A 23078-nucleotide genomic window follows, 5' to 3' on the forward strand; every position below is an offset into this window, starting at 1 on the left:
TATTTTCTCTTCTCTATAACATTATTTCTCTGACCTGCTGAGCTCTGTCTAGCAAGTATTCCATGGTGTTCTGTCTGCCCTTCAGGGCGGTGTTTATATTTTATACTAAAAACTACGTGTGCTATGTTTACAATAACATGCCAATATCTATCATTTATGTTAGACAGCGTGTCTCTACCTTAAACCAACAGAAAAGTGTCACCATCACAGCAAGACATGGAGGACAAAAAGAAGGAGAAAAAGGTCAAGACATGCCCAAATCCCTCACTCTTGTCCCCTTGAACCCCATCCTAAAAAGCCCCAAAATTCTACTTTTTCACCCTGTGTTAATTTAACTACCACACTATTCAAACCCTCATACAAAGTTGGCAGTTTTTCCCTCGGGCTAAAATCAAAGCCACAGGTGTTTTTGACTTCATGCCAAGGTCTCCGAGCCCCCTACCAGGGTCTCAAGACAGCCAGGGCAGCCAGAGGGATGTCCTGGGTTCTGACACCAGATAACGCGAAGTTCCTCAAAGTGTCCAGAACAGATCCTGCAGATGCCTGAGAACTTGCATATCCAATTTACAATGCTGAGAATAAAGAATCCTCTCACACCCCAAAAACCAGACACTTACAGCAAACAAATTTAAGTGTCTTTAGTTGCTCATAAGTCGACCCAGATTTTTGAAAGAGCTCTGGTACAACCTAGGTGCCAGAAGATGTGCATGAATTTTCAGGAGGACTCAGGAGAATACATTCTGAATTCTCAAATTCAAAAATAAAAGTAAAAATCTTCTCAAAATCTGAGCTCTCTGCTTCTAATGCTTCATATATGACTTTGCATTCCCTTGATGGAGAAGGCAAACAAAAAAGAAATGGGGCTGTTCATGATGAAGACATATTTCTTCTTCTCCCACTTGTCTTGATTTTGTCTTCAGGTTGCTTGCTTTTTCTGTCTGTGGAGTTGCTGGGTCATGACTGCAGATGGCCTTATGAACATTTACAAAGTGTCCAGCCTAAGGACTTACATGTTGAAGGTTTACTAGTTTTCTATTAGCTTGATTTGTCCTGGCAGATCATTTGCTCCATAGTGTAATAGCTTGGATGCCTTCTAAGCTGACCTTTTCCTCTTTCTTTTAAGCATATGTTTTGAACTTCAAACTGTGTCTTTGTCTTACAGAGAAAAAAGGTTATTTTTTACACTTTGCCAGGTTTAACAGCAACAATCGGAGGCTTACATGTACAGGGAAGAAAATTAAGGGTTAAATCTAAGGTAGTAGTTACTGGAAAAGATCAGAAGTTCTGCTTCTTCCAGCAGCTGAGCAAAACCGCAAGTGTTAGAAAGAAACCAGCTCTGAGGTCTGATGCCATCTTTCCATCTGATCCACTGACAACCCTCAACACAAGCTGGGCCTCATTTTCAGCCATCATGGAGAAAAATTCTTTTTTTACTTCCCCCCTTCCACCCCCCCCCCCTTTTTATATTGGTTTGTTGGTCTGGATTTTCTTTTAGTAGATCAAAGTTTAGTTAATACTTGCTATGGTGTAGGTGTCTGTAATCAATGGCAACAAACACAATGAGAAAATGAGAGGCTGTCCTTCCATGCCCCAGAGCAAGTGTCTGCCCAGAAGCACACAAGGCTCCTGGTGGGATCAGGGCTGCCAGGACCGATAGGCGGTGTAGTCTCGTGTTGGTGCATAGGATGGGTAACCCTTGTTCTTGTTCTTCTGGTACGGTGGGTGCCGGGGAGTCATGTTCATGTAGTCGCTCTGATGGTACATATGCTTTTTAGATTTCTGCTGTGGGAGAAGGATGAAGACAACTGTGAAAACTCTCATTTTAACTGCTGACAGTTCTGGCCCTAGGTCCCTGTTCAGGGAAGCAGGCATATTTGTAAGGCAGCTTCAGGTTTAAATACATTTACAAAAGAATTAGAACACATGTTCTCATCAAATAATCTATGGAATTTGCCCAACCTGAAAGTAAGTCTCCAACTTCTCTGGTGAGAGATTAACAGTGTTAGTTCTTCAGGTAAAGGAATGCTACACACCAAGGATACAAACTGATGCCTCTCACCATCATCTTGCCTCTCTCATCTGTGGAATGATTCAGCAGAAACAACAGAGTTTGAGCTGTGAAGGCTGTCCTCATTTATTAGGAGGTAAAGAGAAATTTGCTTAACTCAAACAGAATAAGAGCATGAAAAATCAGCCCAGACCATGGTTTTCCTACTATTTATAGCAGTAAGACACAATGCATATGTTGTTCTGAACCTTCCTTCAGGGAATGAAAGAACCAGAGTGATGTTAATTTTTTATGCCTCCTAATCTGGGCCTTAAAAATCTTATTTCCACTGTTGGATTCCTGCTATAATGCCCCTGTGAGACAAGTGAAGAATCAGCTCTTTTAGAAATAAGAGTAACAGAAGACAGGTGAAATAATTTGCCTAAAATCACAGAGGAAATATGTGGCTACAGCAGCATTTCAGCCTCTGACTGCTGCAGGTTGTGCAAACGTTTGGTGTTTTTTACATAGCTTAAGGCTTTATTGATCAGGGGTGAGTAAAGTGCTTCCATGCTTTTTTCTTAATACTGATCATACCCTCTTACGTAATCTCCTTTTTACTGAAATTTCCTTTGCATGTACAGAAATAGTTGCATATGCTGCAGTATACATGCATATGATGCTGTGGAATTGGAGAGGTTTGCATTAGAAAATCTGATGGCTGAATTATGTTGTATGTGCAGAGTGGGGCAGTTACTATGAAATATTTTAAGCTTTTTGATATTAATGTTATATATATGCAAAGGGTTGAATGTAAGTTACATACTGCTTAAGCCATGTAATACAGTCAATGCATGTAAAGCATTAGATACAAAGCTTTATCTCTGTGTTCATCTCCATAATACAGGATTTCTAATTCACCTAGGAGGTAGTTTTGCATGGGAGAAAGACATTTTGCTAGCATGAGTGATTGTTGGGCTGTTGCAGGATGAAAGACTGCTACTTTTGCAATGGAAAGCAGTTTTCCTTCAGAGAAGGCAGAACTGTATGAAAATAGATAAATCTTTAGCTGCTCTCAGGAGCTGATCAGGCTTTCCATGTCTGTCGAGTACCACAATTAGGACTTTTTTTTTTACAATTCGCAATGTCTTCTAGGCAGCTGTATTTACAGTCAACAACACTCTAAATATATCCACAGTCAGAATACATATTATCTGAAGAATACTACCAGCAGTAATAATAGCAGGTAAAAAAATGATGCAGCAAACAGCACACATGGCAATGCAGCCTTGTCACCCTTGCTGGGGGCAGACATGTTAGTGGCAAAGTGTGAAGCCATTAGGTAGCAAATGAATATAGCACAGAGAAAATGGTTCAGATTGTAAATTATGGATTTGAAGCTGTATCATCTCATCTGTGGCACAGCCACAGCAGCACAGCACTGTAACACCAGCAGCTGCTCGAGTAATCCTCTCAGCTCTCCTCAGTCAGCCTCTACAACAGGGTACAAGGAAGAACCACTTAACTGGCCTTTTCGTCTTCCTGCAGCAGTGCCCCCTTTGGTTGTTTTCCATTAGAAATAGCTACAGATTGAGAAAGTGAAACACTTAGCAGATCTTAAGCTTCAGCTAGCAGTGACAGTGGCTTTCTGTATACATGCAACATTTAACCTGGCAGGGACTTTGTACCCTTTATACAGGCTACCTCATAACTGTTGTATTGAAAATTGCTACTTAACAACAAAAATAGAGAGGAAAGTCAGAGTGCAAGGAAGTGAGTTCCCTATGTTCAGGAGTAATGGAGTCATATGGAGTAAGTAGTGTAAATTGGCTCTGGAGATCACAGTCCTAAGACTTGCCAAGGAAAATGTCCTTCTGCTGCCCCAGTATCACACCAGGAGGAGAACTGGATGTGACTTGGGCCAGTCAACTCTCCAGAGAGATTAGAAAGCAAAAATTATGAACCATAAGGCTGTTTCAGCTTTCTTACTGTTGATGTACAGACAAGGGACTACTGAGATCCAGGTGCTTCTATTCCCTTGTAGTCAAGCTGCCAGAAATAGTGGCTGCTCAAGGGAATTGCTGGATAGGCACAAGACACTAGTGCAGATGGTCCTGGGCTGAGGGCTCCCTGTAGATTGTTTTATTGTAGGTGAGCTCCTGTCAGTATAGTCTCATAGGGTTTTGCCAGAAATGCTTGTAGTTCTAGATTTCCCTGACAGGTTCAATTGGTAGAAGTGTCCCAGTATTGCTGGTGTGCAGGGCACTGCCAACACTATGGCATTGCTATCTGCTGTAGGACCCCACTGCAGAGGCCTGACTGCCCACCCGGAGAGCATCTGGTGTTTCAGCTCTTTTGGGGCACACCATGGGTGTGCATACATAGCTGGGATGAAGAAACACTGTCATCCTGTACTGAAGAGGTATCAGTGAGTTAGTGGTAAACATGACAAGTATAGGCCTGAGAAATGAGCTACTAGAGCACACAAAGCAAAGGAAAATACAAATTTCTTACCCAATAGTTAATAAAAACTGCAGTTATTAGCATACTGTAGAGTGCAAGAATTCCAGTCACTGTTGCCAGAATCCACAAAGGAATTGCAGACTGAGGCTCTTGTATTTGAGTGAGTGTCTCTTTAAGGAAAGAGCAAATAAAACTGTAAGTACATGAAATTAAAAACATCAGTCTTTGCTTATTTATTCCTTGTTCCAATGTGTCATTTTTATTAATCATCATTTTAAGTTCTCTTCTTCAGGAAGTCCATGGCAAGAATGTAATTTTACCAGGCAATCCAACTTTTGTTTTTAAGGAAACAAACTGCCTCCAGCCATTATGTAGGGAGTGTGTATGGGGAGGATATTGGCCTACAGAGGTTTCTCAGCTTACCTTTTACATGAATGACAGTCCCGTTGCTCTTCTCATTGTAGACGTATGGGGGTGGATACATGACCTCAATTTTGCAGAAGTAGATGTCAGTTTGGTTGGCATTCATGTTCCAAAGATTGAAGATGACTTTGTCTTTATCATGATCCCCCTGGCAGTTGAATCCTTTATTTGAATTGCTGCTAATTTTGGTTGTGTTCCATGAAATAAAGCAAACTTCAACTGAACTGTCTGTTCCTTTGTGTAGCGAAGCTCGAAATTCCTTCCCTGTCCCATTGTATGTGTAGTTGCAAACTAGAGTTGCAGATTGGTTAGCTACAATGAGCAAAGGATGCTGAGCCACTAAAATCTTGTTTTCTGGAAGGGAGGGGAGAAAGTGAGAAGAGCACTTGTTTATAAAATATAGTATGAGACTTCAGAACCCCACATCCTCCCATGCAACTCTTCTCCATATCTCCTCTCCCCTACGAGGGACACTCCCTACGAGGGAGTACAAAACCACCCGACTGCAGAAGCAGTTTCTCACAGGAGCTATTGTTGCAGCAATCCACCTGTATGAAAATAATACACAGTCTCTAGGGGAAACTATGAGATCAAGAGTGTTTTTCTTCAGAGTCAGAACACTAGCAGAGGCAGTGGCCTGTGATTAAGATTTAACATCAGAGCTCAGAAGCCTAGTCTGCATCTGTGTTCATGTGTGTATACCTAAGGCCATCTAAGTCTATCCTTTACTTAGCCAGCAGTTTCCCAGGGAACATTATGTATTGAAAATACTATGAATTGACACTGCAGTCAGATAAGATAATATTATTTATATATTTTCTTTTTAATTCAAGGACTCCTGAAGAGTTTGCAGGTGGATTTGCTGAACCATTTCAGTGATTTGGACCTTGGGCAATGAACACTAAAAGCATGAACTGCTATCATTTTAATGTAAAATAAGTAATTTCTCTAGCCAGCAGCTGTAGTAGATTCTTAATCTCTCAAAGAACTCAGGAGTTGACTAATCTGACACTGCATTGGCACTTAGCACTTGAATAGCCTGAAAAAAGCGTGTCACATGAATGTATAATTGAATTTTAATTGACCAGACTGATACATAAACAGGAAATGTTTTCTGACAAGTAGACCTCTGTGCTATCATCTGCCAAACAATGAAACATAGTGAGGACTATGCAGAAAGACAACTTCTTCCAAGAAAAGTCATCCTGTACAAATGAGGCCCTTCTTTTCAAATGATGACCTCTAAGTAATAGGAAGGGAGTTGTGGCTCTTAAGCTAGAGACTTGCCAAAGCTTTTATATGACTGCTTAAGTCTTTATGTAAGCTCAACTTATTTGAGGTCTGGATAGTTTATTGCAGATCCCTGAGAATCACTGTGGCTGTTAGAATGACAAGTGTACCTCTTGTCCTCAAAATGTGCTGCAAACATAGATTCTTTCTACTTAATCCGTGTGGCGAGACTTCAAAAAGGCTAGTAAGAGAAATTAAGTGGGAAGGAGGCCAGAACCAGAATGCCCAGAAAATTAGTATCTAAAACTGTTTTTAACAGTATTTAGGACCAAATTATGCTTACTGTATTCATGCCTGCACAAAAAGATGAAGTAGTGATCCTTGAGCAGGATACTCCTTTGGGATGAATGCGGTCTCGGGAATAAAGTAAATACAAAAGATGCATGAAATGGTAAGGACTAGTGGTAGGGTGTGAGCAGTAAAAACAGCCTTTGGCTAGCAGGTTCTCCAGTTACCAGCAGAACTTGTGAAACTGCTGAAGTTGTTAATTCTCTCATTGAAAGTCTCATTTACCAGCCCTTGCTTCAAATGAGAGGAGTATATGTGAGACAGGGAATGTTCTACTGCCTATCTTTAGCAAAGAAAGATTGTAGCCTATCCCCCTTGCACCCCTTTACTCAACATTGTTAGTGAGAGGGTGGAGGAGAGCTCATAACAGCTCTGAAATTCCATGTTCCAGGCAACCAAAACACTGTGAAACTTTGGATGAAGGATAACATTTCCAGGCTTTCCAGCAGAAAGAGAAAAGGATCTTCGAATCCTAAGACAGAGTGGCTAAGTAAGAACAGAGAAGGCAAGTCTTTACTCAAGGTGATGCCTGTGGTGACTTTTCATCAAAATGAAGACATTTCAGCAAAACAATTCAGTTTCCTTGAATCAGCATTTTCCGACAAAAGCTCTCACATAGGCTTATAAGGCATTCTAGTAAGGGGTGAGGTTTGGATTCCACTGCTTTAGACAAGGTATTTGATCATAATTTTGTTGGCCAGAAAATTGATCTTTGGCCTACATGGCAATTTGCAAGTCTGCAGTAGAATTGTTCCACCTTTAGCACAGCAGAATTCTACGCATCTCACTTGAGATGTTATTCTACTGCTTTACAGTATTTGTGCACTACTACAACCCTGATTGTTACAGGGACTGAATACACCTTCAGGGGAGACCTTTTATGTCTTAGAGCTGACAATCAAAATAGAGTCCCAGAACAGACAGAAATATAACACTTCAAAAAGTGCTTGTGTGTTTTCATTGCAATTACTTCCAGAAAACTAATGGATATTTATTGCTCAGCCTGATCATATTTTCTCTGCAGCCAGAGGAAAGTCAGAGAACACTGAAAATCTCATCCCTCATCATGCCTTCAGATGTTATTTAGACTCTTCTGCAGACCCCTGTCTCTTTTGCTGTCATCAGCTAACCTGTATTCCTGCTGTTTAGACCTGCGCTTCATTCCTTGAACTCCACTGTTTAACTACAGCTCAGGACTATTTATGTCCCTGCCATGACACAGTGCTAACTGGCAACCAGTCTCTTTTGATACACCCACCTAAAATGATAAATTCCTTCAACTTATTTTCACCTCTTGTATTTATAATCCAATCTGTTTGCCTTGTCTTGTAGGCTAGGCTTGATAATCTAGCTCCGTGCTGCTGATGCTGGGATGGAGACTGGCTGAGTAGTGGGAAAAGCTCATTTGTGGGTCATTAAATGAAGACAGCTCCAACACGATTGAAGCTAAGCACCTAAATCCACTTTCACAAACTGGCTCTGTTAGTTCAAATCTAAATTAAAGGAGATATTTTTGTTTTCATTTATAGAAGAACTTTTTAGCACCAAATGAATTGGTTGGGCTGCAAGGCAAACTTACCCCACTGGCATGTTGGACAAGCCCTGCTGTCATCCTCCTCCTCTGGACTTGGAGGTTTTTTTGAATTGAAGAAAGTCAGTCATACTAAAATGTGTGTTAGTTTCATGGGGATGACAGAGTAATGCCTAACATCCCTCACTTCCCAGGTGATCTGAATAGGATTTGACTACATTCTTAGTAGGATCTAGCCCATTCTGAGCAAACATGGGCTGAGGCTGCTTTTGCCTTCACAGAGATAGTTTTTTCCTAATAAGTGTCACTTGTCACTTCGGGTTTGTTAAATGGTGAAAACTCTGAAACATTTAGGAGGTGTTTCCATTCCCTTAAGTAGGGTTATGATTGCCACTTCAGAGCTGTGTTCAGTTATGCTGTGTAGTAATAAATATCTATATCTTGGCCTTACCCAGCCAGGAAAATATCAGTTATGAAAAATCATTGTTTACAGTTTCAAAAAGCAGTGACTTTTAAAATGTAAAATCATTTCACTCAGTGTTCACAGGCTGCAAGCCTTCTCAGGATCTTAGGATTTATATGCAATGGTGTGTAAGACCTCTGAATACTTGTTAAGCTTTTTATGGATTATTTGTAGTGTTGGACATTTCTTGTAAATATATGTGAGGGGGTTTTGGATCATGAAACAAAATGCCATCCATCTATAATATCTCTAATATACTGACTCTCTGATCATCGAACCCAATGCAAGCAAAACTTAATTGAAGGTTTTTATTTGTTCTATTTGCCAAGAAAGTGAAATAGAGTTGACAAAGTATGGAAAATAACTATTTTGAGGTGTTGTTTTTTTTTTTTTTTGCCAGAACTCTTCATGAATCATTATCAGCTATTGGAAAAAAATATTCTGCTAAAATATTTAGTACTCTTCTTCCTTTTTTATGCCAGCTGACTTCAAGAAGCTATTTTCCAGAGCAAGGTATCTAAAATAAGTTGACATTTCTGTAAGCACAGGAAAGAAATGGCCCACCTAACTTCTTGGGGGGATAGGGAAAAACCTAACTGAAAAAACTGAAAGGAATTTTTTTAAGCCAAAGGCAGAAAGGCATACAGGTATGTTATAAACAAAGCTATTTTGGTTTTCCTGCTGCTAGTTTGTTGTTCAATTATGTTTACTCGTCTTTCCCAGGTACAAGGGTCCTTCTCTTTTACTTTGGTTTGAGGCCACCCAGCTGTGTGTCTGATGGGCAGCTGGGGGGATCCTCTCCTTCTGGCTCTTACAGACCTGCTTTCTGCTCAACTTTCCTGCTTTGCTGCAAGTACTGCAGGAGCACTCCAGAAAACCCAGGTGACACTCTTGCTTTAGTCAAACCCAGTGTGAGCACAGGGGTTTTTCTTGGCAGTTTGTGATTTCTTTTTTTAAAACAATAATTAGTTGATGTCATCCTACTGTCAGCTAACCTTGCCTCATCCATCTTTTTTTTGCATTCTGATAATCTTGGTAGGTTAGAAGTTGATTTTTACCCCCAGAGATCATAAGCCAGAAGGTTATGTGGATAGTAACAAGATGAGGTCAGTTGCTGTACACTGCAGTGGGAACCTCCTTATATTACTTATTTCACAAAATACCAGACATTTGATCTAGCTGCCTCTCCGACAGTCCACAGCAAGGTAATTATTTAGCCAACAAAAGGGAGGAGGAGAAACTTTGTAACATTAGTGTTTCTGCAAAAGGAAAATGACTGAACTAGTATTTCAAGTCCCTTTCTGTGATTTAAACTCAACTTGAAGCAGCCACTGGTATAGTCTAACAACAGGACGAATTCTGTGGATTTTCCCAAACCAAAGTACCTGAGGCTTATAGTGCACTTCATGCCTTGAGGAAGTCCTGCAGGGTTTTGACCTGCCTTAATGTTTTCCACGTACTAAGCAGCAACCATCTTGAAAATGAAGAGTGAAGAAAATAGATGGGGAAAGGATGAGAGCCCTGAGAAGCAAATGACCTCATGTGCTTCTCTTTAAGAAGGGGAACAATCTTGGTGAGTCTGTTGGAGAAATACAAGGTCTTCATGCAAAGCGGGTGTATATGTGTCTATAAAGCCATGGCATAACACCTGTGTCTGAGAACCACACACTGTAATTTATTTTGTTGCAATTCAAAAGCACTGCTTAAAAGCTGTTCACACCTCATGGATGTGTTCAGAACTGTTAACCTACTACTGATACTTATCCCCTCCTGGAATTAGTGTCTTCTTTGACAATCCAGGGGCCTGCTGTGGAAATAATTATGATATTGCAGACACAGAATTATAAACAGGGAAAGGACAAGGAAGAAAAAACCTATGATTTCTTTAAAAAATGTATATCACAATGTCATGCAAACTACAATGGCTTCACTGAGGAAAAGAACTACAGAAAAATAATGTAGAAATAAGAAAAAATAGATTCAATTGCATCTCTCATGCTAGAAAAAGTGACTTTTTAAGGTGTTCTCTGTGTTTAAAATTTTGTACTGGAAACCAGATTTTTATTCCTATCTGTAACTTCCCTGGAAAATACAAAATGCTGGTATTTGGAGAAGACACAATAATTGCAGTTTACAACCAGCAGTCTGAAAAATTGTCTGTCTCAAGATTATCCTAGCAAAAGCCAGCATCCCTCACCTTGCTTTGCATTTCAATGTACCCATTGGAAAAATGTGTTAGGTCTGAACATAGGAGCACTGCATCAGCAAGCCAACACAAAGATAAATACCCTCAGCCGCAACAACTGAAGTCAGGAAGATTCACTAAGATTCAGGATTTCAAAATCACAAAAAGATTTTTTTCCTGAAGATCTTCAGAAAGAAACCAGATGTCTAGTAAGTATCAGTAAACTACTAAACAATGCAAAAATCAGAAACTTGGCAAGTCCCGTCCTTCCATCTTTGAGCTCAGTAAGCAACTCTGCTTTTGAGCATTTATTTGCTAATCCTGTGAGGATGTTGTTGCACTCAACCCCGGAGCCCATGACACCAAGCCAGACCATGGGGGAACCTAAAGCTTTACAAGTAGATTTGGGGATGTGGAGAGTCTGCCCCAAGACAGGCGCTGGCACCAGGTCTGCTCAGACCCGCTGCCCCCAAGAAAAGGTGCTTGTGAGCAGAACTTGTAAAGCCCAGGGGGTAGGTGAAATAAGCACCCCTCTACCTATGCATGCAATTTCCAAATGGATCTAGAGAAGTCAAAAAATTAAAACAAAGCTGTTGGGTCTCATCTTGGAGGGATACTTGTGGCAGGAGAAAAATTGGCCTCTTGGTTATATCAAGTTGATCCATTAGCAGCATGCTGCCTCTCGCCTTTGCTAGACCTTCAAAGTGATAAAAAATAGGGGGAAAGGATTGAAATGTGGGGGGTTTTTATTACCTGTTACATCAGCAGTGGGGATGAAGAAGAGCACCACGAGGATCCCCAGGAGCATGGTGTTAATGGTGGGCCCACTGCCTTGTCTCCACCCCCTGCAGGCACTGCCGTGACTCCAAGGGCCCCACAGCACCTGCTTTCCTTCCCTGTGTGGCCAGGCTGCACCCTCTGGTGCTTACATAATTTCTCTCCTCTTTCCTCTGCACCACGTGATATACTGCCAAGTAAAACTACTGTAACGGCAATGCTTGAACAGGAAGTTAAATTGTTTGATGATTTTAGTCTTAGGAAGTTGCTTCTGCAAAGCTCAGTAATGCTTGAAAGGTGCTGGAAGCCTTCGTTTCAAGATAGGGACTATCAGCCCTGTATTGCAACTAGTGGTTATGTTTGGGGCTCTGCAAGGCTGCTCCTGTCAGGGAGGAATGGGCTTCCCCACAGATGCAGTGCTCTTTATTTACCAAGAGTACATACACATGTATACAGGTTCCACCATGATGGGAGATGCAAAACACCGGTTTCTAAGTTCCTGGTGGCCAGACCTGGCCCCTCAGGCAGTTGTGTGCTCAGGAACCTTCACCTTTCCTCACTCCTAGGAGCAGAACTCTTCCTCTCTTGGTCTGACATGTTGTTTCTGCCTGTTTTCCCAGCCCCTGGGAACACTGGCATATTTGGGCAGTTGTTTGTTCATAGTCATTTCTCTGCATCTGCTTGTTGCCTTGAATGCAGAGCCAGTAGTGCAGGAAATAGTGATTTGCAAAATACCTTCACATTTTGAAAAATATCCCAATTTATGATGAGTGCAACTGTAATCCAATTAACATCTGGAGTAAAGGCAGCATGCAGCAAGCACATTGCTTAGTCAGTGCTTTCATGGAGACCACCTTATGTAAAGTTTTTTCTTCAGCTCATCTGGTAAATGCTCTCTCTTCCTTTGCTTTGCAAGCTCAATGTCACCTCCTCCCTTGCAAGAGCATGTTGTGAGAGCCAGGTGATGGCATTTATAACTGTGAGGAGCTCTGATTATTAACTGTTTATTTTGGTCCACCAAAGTAGAAATATTTAACTGTATCAATGCCTGTCCCTATCTTTGATTTATTTGAGAGAAAAAGAAGGCATTTAGCAGGAAGACTTTCAAGATAATTGGGCAGTTATAGAAAGGGGTGTAGGACCATGTACTATTCTTTCATATCCCTTAGTATCTGTTGCCTTTAGACCATGTTTTATCAGAAATTACAAATGCAATTTATGAACAGCTTTAGCTGGTATATTTATCTGCAGTCTAGAAATTTAAACAATATTTTTTGTTTCATAATTAATGTCAGTTACCTTCAATACTCAAAGTTTTGAAATTTCCTCAAAATAATTGAAAAGCACTAAAGAGAAAAAAGATAAGATTCTCTCTTTCTTAGCCCACTTTTGTGGTATCTAGATAAATGTCCTGACACATTTTTTGAGTCATATGAGTGTACCTGCAGTTACCAATGAAATAGTCTCATCTTAACTTGTCGTGATAATCCCTCAAAAAAGTTACAAAATTCAGTACCTTTTTGCTGAATTGCTGTTACAGAGATGAAAACCCACTGCTGGCTCTGGTAACATCTTCTGGCTCTGGTAACTCAACTTACACAGTCTGCATCTTGGCCATCAGATCCTTTCTGTATTTGGGATATGGACTGGAAATGCACAAGGAGTGCATATTACCCTCATCACAGAATTAGCAGAATATATTGCAGAGAGAGGGATACTGCCATTAATTTCCCTGGCATACATTGGCAAAGGGGCACCATTCAGGTGGAAACCAGATTTTGGAAACAACTGTGCAGGAAGAGATCCTGCTCTAAGAACACCATTAACAAAAACCTGAGGGAACAGTGTGCACTCTCTAGGTGAGGTCCCATTCATTCCCTTCCTTCCCTTATTGCTCCTCATGTGCCTCTCCCATTGTGAGGACAGACCATGGCACTGTTTGCAAACAGGGACTGACTGGTGGAATGGAGGAGAGGAAAGAGGGGCCACTGGGCAATTATCCACTGTGCTCTAGAGACCAAGCTGTGATGGGTCATTTCTCTCTGTGTTGATGCCCTTTTCAGAGATTCTTCTTTTTGGTTGTGATTTTAGTTTTGTCTAATCATTTCTTCTTTTATCTCTGGAGCAAGGAAGGGTCCTTTTCTTCCCCCTAATAGCTTTTGGCTCATCTGCACTTCTTGGTTTTCTAGGATTTTAAAAGCCTTGTGTTGCCAAGGGTATGGCTCCTTTCCTTCTCAAAATTGCATATTCTCTTCTAATTTAAACAGTTCATTTCCAATCATTTAGACACTTGGCTTTGCCACTTCATGTGTGATCTTTTTCTTTTGCCAAAATTATCCTGAGGACAGGGGAAGAAGATATTTTAGCTTTCAGCAAACCATCTTGTACTTAGGACAAACCACGTAAGAGTTTATCTAGGAAAAAAGAATGTGTGAAAATCTCTGTTGATATGCCCTCACTTTTAAATTTTCATTATTCTCCCACGTCTCAAAGTATCTCTTCTTCTATATACTGAGCATTACCCAAGGGTGTTCTGCAGTAGCATTAATTCAGGCAGTATTGACTTCTATTCTTACCCCATTTTCCATTCACATTTCAGTCTGTTGAGTCTGTCTGTACACTGGCAGACAGGATCTGTTTGCTGTCACAGCAATGGAAATCCAGACTAACACTGTAATTTCAGTAGAACTAGAGCTGTGAGAGCACTGAAAGAGCTAAAAATGCCATTTGGCCATGTTTGGGAAAAAAAAAATGTTTCCATCCCATCACAAAATGGCTGAAATTGCCATCCAAGAGAAGTAAATTAAAGGTTTGTAAATAGTTTTCCAGGCTACACAAGAATCTAGAGTATGGGTTTGGGCTTTTTACTCGTCACAGTATGTAAATAAAGCAACACTCTAGATATTTGAGCATAGCTTTTCATGCCTTCTCTTAAAAAACCAGGCACTGACATGAGCTATGACCTGAGTTTCAGAGAAATCTAACCAGTATGATTTCTGAAGGAAAATATCCTTCTAAAAGGTTTCTGAAGGATATTTCTGGATATCTGTAAGAGTACCAAGAAATCCCAAGCAGGCTGCCAGTTTGCCTTTACATTAAAGAATGCGGAGGTAATGACCCACATGTCCTCAGCCAAGAGTTCAGCTGTTAAAGTCAAGAAAGACATTCCAGATCTGTTATGATTAAACAAGTGGATAGTTTAGAAGGTAATTTTAAAATAAATGAAGCTTTCCTTCAGTCACTGGAAGTTGCATAGTGCCGTAATTGCTCCCAGCACATACTCTTGTTCTCAAGCAAATAAAAATGTATATGCACACTAGAAGAATAATTGCATCAATATACTATCATTCACTTGTTTCTGAAGAGTCCAGTCTGATGGGAGACAGTAGGTCTCTAAAATTCCCTTTTAACTACTATAGACAATTAACCTTTCTATTCCTATGCTGTCCTGCAACTACATAGCAAGATTAAATTTTACAGTTCTCTGAACCAATCTTCCTCTTCCTTCCCTACCATAAAGAATCATGACAGAGACCTTGAGTGAGTAGTCTGGGTAGGTGTTCTTTTGCTTGTTCTGCATGCTTATACGTTGGCAGCTGCTAAAGTAAATGCTTTCTTTCTTACAACTGCAATTCTTAAAGCATCTTGATTCTTCCATTGCCGCTCCAAGTAATGATTTGATTTAAACAGTGCTATGCACCCTTGGTACAGATGGAAAGTTGATTCTTTCACATCTTGCTTATAAGTAAGTGTGCTTTAACTAGCTGCTGTAGAGGTGCAGAAGTAGGGTGACAGAAAGAGTGTAACAAACTGACATGTTATTCTTAACTAGGAAGACAAAAAATTATGTATGTTATTCACCTTCTACTATGTCCAGTAAGTTAGCCCAAGGAGCTATGTTGCATTTGTCACCTGAAGCTCTTCATAAAGTGACATGTTGTTATCTTCACTTTACAAATGGAGAATGGAATCACAGTAAGGTGAAGAGACATGCCCGAGGATGTGCCTTAGGTTCATGGCAAATCTAGGAACCTCTACAAATAGCCCGGGTAAGCTGAAAAACTTGCAAGGTCTGACCACTTTTCTAATGGCCAGCATTCCATGTTGTCATTCCCGTGCGCACTGATGAATTTTCATTATGTTCCAAGTGTTTTTATATCCTTCCTTCTGTGAGTCCAGGTACCTTCATATCACAAGTGCAAGCATTACCCTTATAAGGAAATATCAATATACTCCTTCAAAGGAAATTTTGTTTTTCTGTAACTTAGAATGTTGTAACTGATGTCTAGTACATAGGAACCTTCCAGGGCCAGAACTAAATATGACATGTGGAAAGGGAACTTTCTCTTTTGGAAAGATGTGATTTTTTTTTTTCCAGCCCTCAATGTAGCAGTCCTAGTGTGTCACTAACATAGGACTAAGCATTGCCATCAAACACATATAAACCTGAAAGAGAGCTTGAGAGAAGCCTTCCCTATTTGAGAAAAGAAACATTTCCTTGACAGACTGAATATTTTTAATGCTAGTAGATGAAGCTGTTCATGAGTGTCTGTTGGGAAAGGGGCAGAAGTTCACACATGTACATTCTTGGCTCTTATCAAGTTAAAAATCTCATCCAAGTTTCAAAGTTGTAACCATTTCTTCTGGCTGTAGGTATTCCTGGTTTGAACTGTTAGAACAAGTCTTAAAGGAGGTAGATTAATGAGTAGGGGAAGAATGGCTCAAAGCTGCATGATTAACTCCTTCTGTCACCTGCCTGTAATCTGACATATGGCTGCTGCTTCATTAGAGGCCAGTGTTTAGGTAGGAACACCTGAAATAAGGCCCACACAGGTGAGTACCTATGTATGCTAAATCTTATGTGATAAAAGCATTTAGAGATTAGGGCTAGAAGAAGGATTTTTGGTGACTGCACTGCTTGGTGCTTTTTCCTCTTGGGTAGAGAAGGTGGAGAACCCTACATATCACCATGGAAGATATGGCAACAAAGCAGTGTTGTCCAGTATAGGAAGGAGTTTGGCATGTCTCAGTCTTTCAAACAGAGATAATTTACTTCCTTCTCCTTTGTCCTGCTGAAGACAGAAGAAATAATAAGCACTGCAGATGTATTACAAGCAATTTTAAATTTAGAGGAAGCATCTTCCAAAGAACTTAAGATCTAGAAATCTTGAGCAGGCAAATTCAAAATTCATCTTTGTGCAAAAAGATAGCTTCCAGACCTGACTGTGTATATCTTCTCCAGAAAAGTCACACAGGTCTCTAAATACCAGTAGAAAGATTTGTGTCTGCTAGGACTGTGTTTTCATATCTGAGGGCAAGGTGGATTGTCATGGGAGGTTCTGTATGAAGATTTGTAGAGGGCTGCTGAGGGAAGAAGGCTTTCTGGGTCTGTGCTGAATGGCAGTCCCATGGAACAGAAGCCCAAGCCTAGGAATTACACATCCAATATGATCTGACTAGACTTGGCTTCTCCACCATCTGTGCCAGCATTTCCTTTTGGAGGGAAATAACTGACCAAAATTTTTGCTGCCAAAAGCAGCACATGAATGGTATGGATAATCTGGAAATCCAGAGCCCTGGGGCAAAGTAAGAATGAAATCAAAGTGGTGGTGTAGACACTTGAGTCACTTGGCAAATGTTACCCATAGTAAGGGAATGCTGTAGCTGAGACTTCCAAGGAATTGCCGTTATTTGTACAGAACAATCTGTATAGCCTGTATTTATGGATAAAGCCTTAGCTAGAGAAAACACTTTCCCCTCCTCTGGGTTCATCAGAACCAGCACAGCCCAGGCTCAGCTCAGTATATTAGATTTTAAGACTGTCATGTTCAAGCTAATTTTAAAAGCTTTCACTCTTTCACATCCTCATTGTTGTGTTACTTTTTGTCTTGCCCTGCATTTCACAATGATAGTGCTATCAGCACAGTGCATGCATGGTGAAGCACTGCACTACAGTTCTTCCCATTTACACAAACTTGGAAGGAAGCATTACTCATATTTATGAACAATTGAAACTGGAATAGAGCACTCCACACAATGAGACCCCCTTTGAGGAAGTGTCAAAGGGCTGCCCAGCAACCTCACTCATCCAATGGAATATATTCTTTGAGATTACTTCATTCTGAATATTCCTTACAGGAAATAATTATTTTGGTAGACACTAGCACACTAACTTGTTGGATAAGCATTTCCAAATTACTCCTTTCCCTGAAGACAGTGGCTTCTTTACGCCTAGGCAAACCTAGCTGATGTCCAAATTCAACAGCTTTCTCCCTGAGAAGTGCCCTATTCTTAGACTGTGGTGTTGCCAACAGCAACCCACAGAGCTGTTTTCTGCCAAAATACTATGAGAAACAGACTTTTCATTGTATTTCTGCTGCTTCAAAAAAGTACTGAGTCATAGCACACTGGAAATGTTTGTGCAGGGCTGCATAGGAAAACATCATAAACACATTAGAAAGAGTTTTAAATATTTCCACATAGGAACTAAGGACCAATATTCCTGATTCTTAACTGAAAAGTGCTGAAAGTAGAGAGAAGTCATTTTCAAATCACAGTAGGAAGCATCTGCTTACTCATTTGGAGATGCATGTGAATTCTGAGAAGTGCTTATTAATTTTATAATGGATTTTTTTCTTAGAAAATAAAGTATGCAATTTTTCAGCATGCCACCATTCCCTTAAACTATTCCTTTAAACAGGAAATTGAAAACAATTGCTTTGCTGATTACAAAGGCCTTGCTGTGTTCAGAGGGTAGGAATCCTTGCTGGTTTAAAGAGGAGGGAAAAAAATCATATGGTGGTTTATTAGAAGTCACATCCACACAAGAAGCAGAGAAAATATCCATCCATCCTTTATTTCAAAGGTGTCCAGTCTGCCTACTGGTGCAAGCCATAGGGTCCTGTAGGGAGCCACCTGAATGTGTAGGTGTCTCCCCTAATGTCTCTTGAGCCCAAGAAGTATTGATCCCTCAGACATGCCGTGGCACATCCCTCAGCACAGGAGCAGCAGGTGCACTCACAGCCCTGTAATTCAAAGTGCCACTCGCTGTCCTTGGAGTGGCCACCTCCCAGCGGCTCCCAGCAGACAGCACAACTTGCTCTTACAAGCTAAACCTCACAGCAGAGATCATCCCAAACTGCCTGACAACCAAGCACCATGTGCCAGAACATCCTGGGAAATCCAAGCCCACAGGCAGCTGTGAAGATTGGAAAGCTTCCACTTCACGTTGCTGCTGCCCTGTATGCATATGTATTCCTCTCTGATAAAACCAGAAAAATCTCATCTCTTCCTATACACAAAGTTTGACCCTGAAGAGGTCCTGCTACATATTGCTTATTGCAGCTGTTGGATAATCTTTCATATTATATTAAAATACAATCAAATTCTAATATCTCACTAAGCTTTGGAAGTTATTAAAAGCAATGTAAAATCTCTGGGTTTGCTGATTTCAGGACAGTCTGAGAGTTTATAAGAATTGAAGTACATTTTTGCAGCCAGCTCTATTAAGGTTTTATGATAAAATTAGAGTTCATGATTAAATTTCTGAGCTTTTAGTTTTATGTCTCAGAAACCTGAAGTTTTCTGCTGTCATTTTTCTATGGCTTCAGCAGATTATTGTTGATGACTGTATTAACCGTAATTCTGCATTCTATCTGCACGTGCTTTTTTTAAAAGAAATATTCTCACAAGTCTCCAAAGTGTCCATGTGGTTCATAAAAAGGCATTAATTAATTCAGTACTCCTTTCATAATTAGAAGTAGTTTTGAAAATGTTTTTTACAAAACAAATTATTCTATATAACATTTTGCCTGTTCAGCCAAATTTCTCTTAGTTAGTATTACTTAATTTCCATGACTGGTTGCATGTGGGTTTTGTATTATATGTAGTATCCTTGGAGGTTTTTGTAGAGCAGCACTGTAAGATAATAGGCAAATTAGAAGTAGCAGAGCTTTTGGAAATAGAAGAAAGTAATTCATAACTCTTCTCATAATCCCATCTCACTCTTGGTTTCCAGGGGTCGTGTTTATTTAAACTGTTAGTTTAACAATGTATTTGAGAGTCCTAAACATTTTGTAAACAATTTGTAATACAGATTAGTATTAATAATTATTATCTGTTCAGGAACTGATATGCTTCTATCATTATTCTCCTATTTTAAAGGTTTCACATCCTCTGTCAGAAACTATGGCATGTGAATTATGCAAACAGCCACATACCCTTGGGGGCTTAAAAAGTAATTTGGGTATTTTCAGAGACATTGGTCTACAAACAACTCATCAATTGAAATGTATTTGTATAATCTGTTTGATGAATATTTATGATTAGTCCTACAAACACAGGAGTCAGGATAATGTGATGGTCAAGTCACAAGTAGGAAAAATGTACTAAATTAAACGAATCACTTATTACCATAAACAATTCATCCAGCTCCGGGTCTGGGAACTAATACAGCTAGTAGAGATAGATTTCTCTTTTTCTGAATGCCTAGAGGGGATTAACTGTGTGAGGACATACCTGTGATTGTATTAGGGAAACTATTTGAAAAAGCCCAATCTCTAGTGCTACTGTAATAATAGGAAGGAGAAGGAGTGTTTAGCTCTTTATTTGACCTGTACTGGAGTAAAAGAGCAGCCTTCCTTTTCAGTCTTTCCACTTAACTCTTTTGTAAAGGGGTTGAACTGACATCATCACTTCGATATTTCTTGGCTCTTAACTCTTCCTTTCATCCCTGGCAGTAGGTTATACTAGTTTTCCTTTGTTCATTAGCCTAAAGTAATGCATTGAGTTTAAGCTAATATCAGAGCACTAGAGCAAACATCGGTTCTGGACAGGCAGAAGCCTACAAAGGTGTGGGGAGCTAGAGCCAGCACAGGAGCTCTTCAATTCTCTCTGCAGCCTGGCTGTAAACAGTGGCAGGAAGTGTCAGGCATGCACAGGCAGCCTGCAGGCAGGTGGAGTGTACTGCTCAGCTGTAGCCAGCTGAGGTGGGGAAGCATTGTTTTGAGACCGCAGTGTAGATTTCAAAGCAGAAGGAGCAAATGCACAGTCACGACCCAGGTTGCCCCCTCACTAGGAATGCCTGTTTGTTATGGTCCTGTCTGTTGAGGAAGAGCAGTGATCTTGGGCTAAGCAGCTGGGAGACAGCTATCTATCTGGGGCCTGGGTGCCAGTGTGTTGGAGTTCCAGAACCCCACTCAGCTCTTGCAAACAGCATTGGCCTCTTTTAATCTGCTCAACAGGGAGACCTCTTCTGTTCCTGAGTAGCATTTGAGTTCATTGCATCTTGCTGAGAATAATATAACTCACATGGATCTAGGGAGTTATGTGCTTTCATAACAAAAACCATAGCTCTAAAGAGGACCCTCCTTGGCCACCATCTGCGTGCACTGCAGTGTGTTTCTTTGTCCATGCTTTCATCTACAGTGTGTATACTGGAACAGCAGCCCATTTTAACCAGACAGAAAAGTCACCTGTGTATATTTCCTTACCCAAAAACATTTCCGTTTGTTTGGATATGAATGTATAAATGTCTAAAACACTGTATGATATTTGCTGCTTTTTTAAAAAGTCAGCATTTGGACACAGTGCATGGGATTTTTGCCATGGATTAAATTGGGTCAAGATTTCATACCCACTCATTATTTGGCCTGTTGAATTCTGTTAAACTGGTAAGCCTAGACTGCAGACCCTGTGAGAAGACTGTCTTCCCACATTTTTATAATCTGTTTTCTGGAATGTTCCATCATAGTCAGAAATGTTCTAAAGCTTTTATGCTTTCCCACCCTCTCCCCCTCTTTGTAATAGCTAGCTAGTCCTGATTTTAGTTCAGTTATGGGACAGGACATGAAAGCAAGATGAGATGTAGCTGTTCTTCAGTTAATGTAAAGATGCAAATTTTTACTTTAAGTCTGCCCTCCTTAATGTTTGCAGGTACTCAGGTTTTGTGTGAGACACGTAGGCTGTGGTATTATTGTGTGGTTACATCACGCTTTAGGAAGTGTGCTGGAAGGATGTAGATTAGCTTGTTGATTTGTTATTCGGTTTTGGTTGTTCCGTCAGCATTTCATTGTTCGAGTAAGACATATATGGGATGAATTTTGATGACTTCAGACATATCATCTTACATGTCATAGATATAGGCACCTGCTGAAAGGTTTGAGATCAGTTTCTAATCCAAACAGATCAGAATTTGAAAAATACGCAGAGTTCAGCTCCTGAAACTATAAGGTATAATGCCTTCTAAATGTGCCCTTTCACCACAGAGCAAACACACAAGTCTTGTCTAGTTTGTCATCTAAATTTTCAAAGCCATCAGGTGTAGCACCATTGTTGCTATCAGGTAGCAGATGTGTTTAAATGAAATACAATTTCAGGAAGATACAGTGCTACCTTGTGGGAAGTTGACATTGATGATTTATATACTTGAGCAAATGCACTTTAATGGCTATAGTTAAAACCCCATGGAGGCAATTGTATGTCTCTCAGCAAGACCAAATGTGTCTGAGTGACACAGTCAGCTGTCTCTGTAGCACTTGTGAAAACTCTGATGATATGAGGCTGTTTTCTGTGATGGGGACTAGAAGCACAAGACTCTTTTGCAGCTGGAGATGCTGCCATTTTTTTAAAACTTTCACAAAGCACTCTCTGCACCTTGCATCAGATACCATGCACAGATAATGCATGAGAGGCATCCATCCACACTTTAGTGCCATCTGGCAGAAAATATCTCTACATGCTGAAGAAGCAGGAGGCCGAGAGTTCTTCTTGCTGTTCAGTTAAAATGCTGGCCTTGTGATTAAAATAATAAAAACACAATCAACATCTTATTTTCAGAGGAGATAAGTGCTTCCAGCTTCCATGACCTTCTTTTGGAAAATGAAAGAGAAGGAAGACAACAAAATAAATAGTGTAGACCTCCAGAATGCATATTTTAAAATGTTCAGAGATTTGGTTGGGAAGCTCCTGCTCTGGACAGATGTAAGGGAAAGAAAAGAAGGAAAAGACAGGTATTAAGAAACTACAGGATTGCTGAACATGAGTATACAAGTGTGGCACTAGCATATGGGATTGAAACATATCTGCAAGAGCACAAGATGAAGTAACATGAGTAAATTATGTAAAGACTCAGAAGAAACACTTCTGCAGGTACACAAAAGAAATATACAGTAAAACAAATTCCAGGGAAATGGCTCATTACTGAACAGAAAGGAGAAATGTTACTCAGAAAACCATGTGCTGTTTTTGACTCAGGGGCTTCAGGACCCAGCTGCAGGCAGATAACCAGCACAACAGACACTACAGCAAAGCAGTATGGTCTGCACCTAGAATAAGGAGAGAAGTGGTTGGAAAGGGCATAAAGAAGCCAACTATATTCAAATGAGCTGGTCTTGATGAATTATAGCTCAGAATACTTTGAGAATTACCTTATGTAATTTCAAAACCATTTATGGTTCTCTCAAGAATGCTGAGGTATCAAGAAGGAAAGAGGGAAAACATAATACTTGTTTTTCTCTCTTTTAAAAGAAAAGTCAGAGCATTAGAGAGAGCTCGGCTTATTTCAGTTCCTGAAAAAATACTGGAAAAATTAGTCAAGCCATTATTCATAAGTACTGAAAGGAAAAATCATGGCTCTCTGAAGAATAAACTACATCAAAACATCTGATTTCAT

General features: G+C 40.2%; 1 protein-coding gene across 1 annotated transcript; it reads right to left on the reverse strand.

Moving 5' to 3' along the window:
• Window positions 1-1635: 1635 nt before the first annotated feature.
• Window positions 1636-11447, reverse strand: CD28 (CD28 molecule). Its single transcript, XM_053982754.1, has 4 exons — window positions 11384-11447; window positions 4874-5227; window positions 4502-4620; window positions 1636-1782 (listed from the first exon to the last, which is right to left on the reverse strand). The coding sequence occupies exons 1-4, from the start codon at window positions 11436-11438 to the stop codon at window positions 1636-1638; spliced, it is 675 nt and encodes a 224-aa protein (XP_053838729.1). The 5' UTR covers window positions 11439-11447.
• Between the last annotated feature and the right edge of the window lie 11631 nt (window positions 11448-23078).

Source organism: Vidua macroura, chromosome 7, assembly GCF_024509145.1.
Source record: "Vidua macroura isolate BioBank_ID:100142 chromosome 7, ASM2450914v1, whole genome shotgun sequence".
In the NCBI taxonomy this organism is placed as follows: domain Eukaryota; kingdom Metazoa; phylum Chordata; class Aves; order Passeriformes; family Viduidae; genus Vidua; species Vidua macroura.